The sequence below is a fragment of the Strix uralensis genome, chromosome 2 (assembly GCF_047716275.1).
Source record: "Strix uralensis isolate ZFMK-TIS-50842 chromosome 2, bStrUra1, whole genome shotgun sequence".
Classification (NCBI taxonomy): domain Eukaryota; kingdom Metazoa; phylum Chordata; class Aves; order Strigiformes; family Strigidae; genus Strix; species Strix uralensis.
Window position 1 is genome coordinate 63251830 of NC_133973.1, and position 8559 is coordinate 63260388.

Below are 8559 nucleotides of genomic sequence, written 5' to 3' on the forward strand. Positions count from 1 at the left end.
GGGTTATAATATATTCTTTTCGTTAAGATCCATGAATATTGTGGTTCTATCCTTTTGTTGAAAAGAAATATAAATAAGTTACTATGCAAATTGAATTATGACACTTCATTAAAAGGTGTAACTTTCCTTTCATTCAGAAATAACCTTATGTATCTTCTAAGTATATCCACACCTGAGTCTCTTTTTTGAGGCTGCTTTCATAGACATTTAGACTTTCTTTTAAAAATGAGCTTGTGATGACCAAACTTCTAGAGCAAAGCATTGCATATGATGAGAGACTGTTTAAGAATGAGAAGAATCATCATCTGTCCTTTATTAAATATTTTCTGATGACATGCCAATCTTCAGGTGTGCAGATGATGCTTTCTTATCCTGTGTTGAATAACAGAGGAACAAGTAGGTGGGTGACAATCACAGAATGGCTGAGGTTGGAAGGGACCTCTGGAGGTCCACCTCAAGCAGAGCCACCTAGAGCCTGTTGCCCAGGACCGCTTCCAGATGGCTTCTGAGTATCTCTGAGGATGGAGACTCCACAGTCTCCCTGGGCAACCTGTGCCAGTGCTGGGTCACCATCACAGTAAAAAAGTGTTTCCTGATGCTCAGAGGGAATGTTTCAGTTTGTGCCCATTGCCTATGGTCCTGTTACTGTGCACCACTGAGAAGGGCCTGGCACTGTGTTCTTTACAACATCCCTTCAGGCACTTATACACATTGATGAGTTCCCCCCGAGCCTTCTCTTCTCCAGGCTGAACAGTCCCAGCTCTCTCAGCCTTTCCTCACAGGAGAGATGCTCCACTCCCTTAATCATCTTTGTGGCCCTTCATTGGAATCTCTCCAGTATGTCTATGTATTTTGTACCAGGGAGCCCAGAACTGGACCCAGCACTTCAAGCACTGAGCAGAGGGGAAAGATTACCTCCCTCAGCCTGCTGGCAACACTCCTCCTAATGCAGACCAGGATACCACTAGCCTTTCTTGCTGCAAAGGCACACTGCTGACTTGGTGTACACCATGACCCCCAGGTCCTCTTCTGCAAAGCTCAGGTTACACCTTCTACAGAACTTGCAGTATGAAACTGATATGAAGCGAGAAGATCAAAATTTTAAGCCTGATGCACACTCCACCAGTCAAGTTTAAATTGTCCATTAAAATGCAAATACAAGTGGGAGTAGAAGTTAGCTTTAACTCTTTTTTAACTCTTACTCCTGGCTACCACCAGGTTTCTTTCACTGCCAGTGTTTTGGTCTTGAGAGATTTCTGTTGTTGCTTTTCCATTGAGGAATCACTGAAGGTTCCCCATTTCCTTGGAGACATGGTTCTGCCACAGATCCCCCCAGGGATGCACAGGCTCTGTAAGTTATGAGCTGTCATGGAAGGCAGTGCTTGTACGTTGTTTTTTATGGGTGAAAGCATTTCCTATGTGTGTTGGGCTTGTGTGTGGTGGGGTTTTTGGTAGGGTGGGAGAGGCTACAGAAGTGGCGCCTGTGAGAAGCTTCTCAAAGCTCCCCCAGCTCTAAGTCAGACCCTCCTCTGGCCAAAGCTGAGCCAATTAGCAACAGTTGTTGTGCCTCTGTGATAACACATTTAAGAAGGGGAACCTGAGAGGAGAAGGAGTTGTGAGACACTTATGCAAACACCAAGGTCAGTTGAGGAAAGGAGGAAGAGGAGGGGGAGGTGCACTGGAGCAGAGACTCCCCTGCAGCTCATGGTGAGAGGGCAAGCTGTGCCCCTGCAGCTCATGGAGGACCCCATGCCGGAGCAGGTGGCTGTGCTTGAAGAAGGCTGAGACTCTGAGGGAAGCCCACGCTGGTGCAGTTTGTTGCTGGGAGGAGTGTAGTCCATGGAAAGGACCGGTGTCAGAGCAGTTCATGAAGAGCTGCAGCCCATGGGAAGGACTGACTCAGAGAAGTTTGTGGAGGACTGTCTTTCATGAGAGGGACCCACGCTGGAGCATGAGAAGAGTGTAAGGTGTCCTCCCCCTGAGGAGGAAGGAGTGATAGAGACAACGGGTGATGAACTGACCACAACCCCCATCCCCTGTGCCTGTGCTGCTGGGTGTGAAGAGGTAGAGAAATCGGGAGCAAAGCTGAGCCCAGGAAGAAGGGAGGGGTAGGGCGAAGGTGCTTTTAAGATGTGATGGTATTTCTCACTGTCCTACTCCATTTGATTGGTAAATTAATGTTGGCAGTGGTGTTCAAATTAAATTGATGTTCTTTTTTTATTTCCCTAATGGAGTCTGTGTTTTGCCTGTGACCATAATGAGTGAGTCATCCCTCCCCAACCCTATTTTGATTACAAAGCCTTTTCTTCTTTCTTTTCTTTTCTCTTTTCTCTTTTCTCTTTTCTCTTTTCTCTTTTCTCTTTTCTCTTTTCTCTTTTCTCTTTTCTCTTTTCTCTTTTCTCTTTTCTCTTTTCTCTTTTCTCTTTTCTCTTTTCTTTTCTCTTTTCCTTTCTCTCTTCTCTTCTCTTCTCTTCTCTTCTCTTCTCTTCTCTTCTCTTCTCTTCTCTTCTCTTCTCTTCTCTTCTCTTCTCTTCTCTTCTCTTCTCTTCTCTTCTCTTCTCTTCTCTTCTCTTCTCTTCTCTTCTCTTCTCTTCTCTTCTCTTCTCTTCTCTTCTCTTCTCTTCTCTTCTCTTCTCTTCTCTTCTCTTCTCTTCTCTTCTCTTCTCTTCTCTTCTCTTCCCTTCCCTTCCCTTCCCTTCCCTTCCCTTCCCTTCCCTTCCCTTCCCTTCCCTTCCCTTCCCTTCCCTTCCCTTCCCTTCCCTTCCCTTCCCTTCCCTTCCCTTCCCTTCCCTTCCCTTCCCTTCCCTTCCCTTCCCTTCCCTTCCCTTCCCTTCCCTTCCCTTCCCTTCCCTTCCCTTCCCTTCCCTTCCCTTCCCTTCCCTTCCCTTCCCTTCCCTTCCCTTCCCTTCCCTTCCCTTCCCTTCCCTTCCCTTCCCTTCCCTTCCCTTCCCTTCCCTTCCCTTCCCTTCCCTTCCCTTCCCTTCCCTTCCCTTCCCTTCCCTTCCCTTCCCTTCCCTTCCCTTCCCTTCCCTTCCCTTCCCTTCCCTTCCCTTCCCTTCCCTTCCCTTCCCTTCCCTTCCCTTCCCTTCCCTTCCCTTCCCTTCCCTTCCCTTCCCTTCCCTTCCCTTCCCTTCCCTTCCCTTCCCTTCCCTTCCCTTCCCTTCTCTTTTCTCTCTCCTTCTCTCTCCTTCTCTTCTCTCTCCTTCTCTCTCCTTCTCTCTCTCTTCTCTCCTCCCCATCCCTGAGGGGGAAGGAGTAGGCAAGTGGCTGCGTGGTGCTCAGTTGCCCTCTGGGCTGAAAGCATGACAGTATGTCATGTCCCAAATCAAGCAGAACAAGGCACTGAACCTAGGTCTTGTACATCCTGGGTCCTGCTCGCTCTTGAAGTATCACAAAATAGAGCTGCAAGGTACTGTAGGAGATCAGTTTGTCCAGAAAAACTCAATTCAGACTCCAAAGGCTTTACTCTTATTATTTAGCAAATTGTATTGGATAAATTTATAACCTAAGAAAACTGTAATAGTCACATCTGTAGATACTCATTAAAAATAGGATTTATTCCCAGAATAATCATACACAAGTTTCCTTTTCTTCTAAGTAAATACAGTCTTGTGGTGAAGCAGGATCAGAAATAACTAGGTAATTACCAGTGAAAAGCTTCACTTGCCTTGCTCTTTTTGTGCCCGTGTTTGACTTCTAATACATCACACTTACTTTCAGGGAGTTTCATTTTGTTCATTTCGAATTCTCATTTTAATTTGTTAAGAACATGTTGAATTCTGTTCTCCACAGTGTCTGACATCTCTCCCGCGCTGGGGCAATTTGCAAGCTTTTCACTACTGAATCACTGATGTTATTAATAAGTAAGACTTTGTCCAAGACAAATCCCTGGGGCTCTCTTTTGAAATGTTCTCACTATCTCATGCTGAACTAACATCTGCTTGTTGTAGATATTTAAGCTGGGTGGTTTCATTTAGATCACGGTTTTACTTGTAAGCTTCTAGTATGAAGAGGAAGGAAGAATGGAGTGAGTGCTAGATCCTGTCATCCATCCTTCCTTGTGTCTGACCCTGCTTCCTCTCCACAGTGGTGAAAACTCCCTGAGCTGGCTGTGGAGAGTCAGGATGAACCTTTTGTACCATGCAGGGTGTGCATGTCCCTGTCTGCATAGAGGGAGAGGCAAGAAAAGGATACCCAGTGCAGGATACAAAAATGTATTTTTATGCCAAAGATGCTAATTAGTGTTTCTTACAAATGTGAAGTTTTAGTACAAGAAAGGTTTTATGACTTTTAAACTCTGCTGACCATTTTTCCTGGACAGGAGCAACTGAATGACATGGCGCGTTTTGACTCCAAGGTGTATGCTGAAAATGAGAGTTGCTGGAAGTAATTTTTACCTTGTTTAAAATGCATTCTTAGATTTGATATAACTAAAAAAATCATAGGTACTTAAACATTGTGTTGTGTGTGTCCTGGGACAGGAACTGTATCTTCCTTTCGGGGAGAGCAATGGGTAGTGTAATAGTATAACAGAGCACTGAACCAACAAAAGTAATCGATCAGCTCTGCAGTAACTAATACTTACTGACTGAGCTTCATCTCCTGTTTCTCTGGCACACAAATTCCACATTGAATTTGATCCAATTACTTCAGGGCTCAGGCCAGCAAGCCTGAAATTCAGGCCCCAAGTTGAGGGGTAATTGTCCATGCAATGAGAATAATGGCTTCGGAGTTGTGCCCTATGCAAGCATCCACACTAAGTGAAATGAGGTTCATCCACAGACCAGCTGTGTCTGGCTCCAGTACACATTTGACTGGCACTGTCATAGTGGGGGTATGATCACAATTCCTGCATCTTTGTATGTGGCCCTGTGTAACTCATCCATTTTCTTGCATGGACCTCCTCCAAACTGGAGCTAACTTTTCTGTTCTCTTTTCAATGGTCGAGTAGCCTTTGAATCTTTTGGATCCTTCCCTCCCCTTGCCAGTCTTCACAAAAGCATTATGTTGCCATTCACTGCTGAGCTGCTGTGTGTTCTCCAGGGAGGTTTGTTAGTTTGCATTAGTACAAATTAAGATCTGCGCTGTCCCTATTCCTCCCAGTGCCAGCTCATTATTTACTAACTGTGAGGTCAATAAAATTCTGTTTTCTGTCAGACAACAGCTGGTTTTCTTATGAGAATTGTAGCAGTCTCCGGTTCACCAGCCTGTCATGTGGATACAGCTGCAGGGAGCATTCATTAGATATACTGAAAGATGTAGGAAGATTTTTTTAGCCATCCTATTTTATTCCTACAGCCATTGCTTGTTTTGCTTTTTTGTCTGGACACTTTTATCTAAGTAAGATTAGGGAAGGCCAGAAATCAGATTTGCTGAGAGAGGAAGGAAAGAGTCTGAGAAGCAGTTGACTAGCCATCAAATTAATTTTTTCTTTTTTCTAAAATAATTCCAAGAGATGCTTTAGCTCTGCTGTTTTACAATATTATCAGCTTGATCATAGTTTAGTGACTGAATAATGATTCAGTTCTTTCAAGTAATGAGTCATTCAAAAGCAAGGATCTGACCAGTCAGTCTGGAAAAGAAATAACACTTATCTGCAGTATATTTATCCATGTTCATACTAACAAAAAAAAAAGAAAAAAAATTTCAAATGCATTTCAGACTTTTCAGGAAATATTTGAAAGCTTTGTCACAATCCTATGACCCTTTCAACAATTCTTCATACATTTCACCCCTTGGACACAGTTGGCCGTTCTCTCTCCTCCTCTTCCTCTCTCTTTTGCCAAGTCCAAATATCAGCTTAACATTTAATGCCTTTGAAGCCAGAATAGCTATAATAATGTCTGTTACCAAAATGGCAGAAGAGGCCAGCACACCAGATCCTAAATCCCAGAGAGATGGAGGAGAAAGCTTCTGGAGCCAGGCATGGGAACTGCCCTTCTGGGGCAGATCTTTCAAGCACAATTCATGCATACAGACACACCAGCTTCTTCAAGAGGATGTCAAGGAGACAGAAACAAGATGATCTGCCAGCCTGGACAGTCTTGCCCTTTGTACATTTCCAGCCTTGCAAGAGTTTCCTTCTGTTCTTGGTTTGACTCTATTTCTACTGGTATGTGAGACAGGCTCACTTTGATAGTGCGTTAAGAGCGGCTGTGAAGCAGGCATTATGGACAAACTTGTTCTTCACTAAATAATTCCAACATTTTCTGTTGAATGGTGAACCAATGGCTGTTAAAGATGGAAGCACCTCTGATCTGCTGGTCACATTTATGCTTCCTTCAGTCAGCTTTTCAGCAAAACAACAACGAGAGAAACATAACTCATGAGGATCTCAAGATTTAGAGTAGTGCCACAGATGCAGGTAGAAAGAGCAGACTACAGTGAGGAATTGAGAAATTTAATTTTCATTTTATGCAATTGGTTTCATACCCTGAGGAAGTGGGGGCCAAAGTTAATGACCCAAGATGCCCCTTCTAGCTGTAGCTTCCTAAAGAAAGAAGTTATTCAACCACCCAAGATAAGAGAATGTTGTCCTCCTGTCACCTACAGAATGGACATCTCTTCATTAGTGCTTTGATTAGCAGTGACACAGGGGAATAATGGGCTTGAGGAACCTTGCTAAGGGTTCCTAACAAGCAAGGCAAAGAGACACAACTAGTATACCCACATGTAATAAGTAGGTCTTACTTCAAGGAAGAGAATAAATGAAATGCTGTACTTCAGAGAACATTGCCATGCTTTGGTGAGGTTTATGGAAATTCTTAGCTGGACGTGACAAAAGAAAGTACGTAAAGAAGGTCGTTTGTGGCACGATCATTTCTCATCTCAGTTCTCCTTGTGATTTTAGTAACATAAAACAAATGAGTGTGATCACAGCAGTGGTTCTTCACAGTCCCTCAGTATCATACAATAATGCTTTTAAGTTTCAGAAAACTCCCTTTTTTCCACACATATAGAAACCCACAAATTTAGCAGAGTAGAACTTGGCCAACTCCACAACATCCTTTTCAGTTTTCTGTCTCTGCTGCCTGTGTTTGTCAGTCTAAAGAAAGCTATAAAATCTGGGTGTTGTCTGAAAATCTTATTCTGTGGTGAAAGAGCTGTTTTGATAGAACATAAAATTCTTAGCACTTTTACAACTGCCTGGGGTTTATTTCCAAGAGTCCATTAATATTCAAGTCTGTTAAACCTGGTGAGAGGTACAGAACAGGAATACTAGCTGTATGTGTCTACAGATCAACAGGGAAACAATTTCATGAATTTCAGCCATAGGTTAAGTTATAAAGCACCATACCAGGGTTACACACCTAATCTTAAGTGATACACACTGGATAATCTATTCTAATGCTGCAGGATTTGTAAGAATTGATATTTTACCTGTACAATAGCTTGTTGTCAGGGGGAAAAAATACCCAAAAAAACCAACAAGGCATGCCAGATTCTGAGACAGAGTAAATTGGAAGAGGTATCCTGAAACCAATGAAATGATGCTGATTTTGACCTCCTATCTCTTAAATAGGCCGTATGTAGAAATGTGAGCTTGCATATTAAACTCCTAGACATTGCCATACTCAGTACATCCATGCTTTTGGCTCTGCTATAAGCATATTTGAGGGTTGGAATGTGTAGGATAACTTAAATTTCCTTTTCATAAATTGCTTGGAGAACAAACCATTGTATTCTTATTAATCTTTCCTTTATTTTATTGTTTTTTCAGGTTAGGTTTCCCCATGATGGTTGTGTCCTGTACCATTGGGATGTGCTATCTTCTTGTTGCTCATGTTGTAGTAGGTTGGAACTCATAGTAATTTATGCTTTCAAGACTCAAAGAAGCTTTCTCTTTAATTTAGTTTATATATCAGAACACTAAGAACACATATAAAAGGAAGAAGATGTGTAAGACCCCCAAATATAGTATAATTCAAAATGATTGTCAGCATCAGTATCAGGTTTGGTCATTCTTAACATTCTGTTTTGTGAACAGTTTGCAGAAATTGACAATCAAAATTGAAAGAATCCATATATTTACTTGTGAATGCAATTATTGTGCAGATGAAAAGGCACCATCACATGGGAATATGTTGTGCCTGAAAGTTTGTATTGACACAATCTGAGTATAGTCACAGATGAAAAACTCATTCACAATAGCAGATGTTCAGTAATTTCTTTTTAGGGTTTCATTTGTCTTTGTCAATGTATTTAGCTATTTGTATTAAAGTAATATTCAAGTTGTAATAATAGACAGCTAAGCAGAAATTCTGTACACTATGAAAGATGTATCATTATCTACATTTAAAAATAAACACATCTGCTGAAAATGTGCTGTGGAAGGAATTATTACTTTGGAACTGGGATTGCATTCTATGGAGGCATTTTCATTTTAAAGATCCTAACCTGTGGTAAGCTACCTTTTTCTTAAACTAATGCCCATCTTCTTACAAAAATATGGACATAAAATGTGATAAGGCACTGGACATCTTCCATTTCTGTGGTGGAGTACTCTAAATCTTTTAATAGGTTAATACACTATATGGAAGAATGAGATCATACTTTGGC

The 8559-nt window shown here is 42.1% G+C and overlaps 1 protein-coding gene across 1 annotated transcript in view; it reads left to right on the plus strand.

The window, feature by feature from the left end:
- Positions 1-8321, plus strand: part of OCA2 (OCA2 melanosomal transmembrane protein) — a 191095-nt gene extending 182774 nt beyond the window's left edge. Inside the window, exon 23 of the mRNA XM_074860952.1 lies at positions 7721-8321. Within this exon, the coding sequence (XP_074717053.1) occupies positions 7721-7808 (88 nt within the window). The 3' untranslated portion in view covers positions 7809-8321. The remainder of the gene's footprint in view (positions 1-7720) is intronic.
- Positions 8322-8559: the final 238 nt, after the last annotated feature.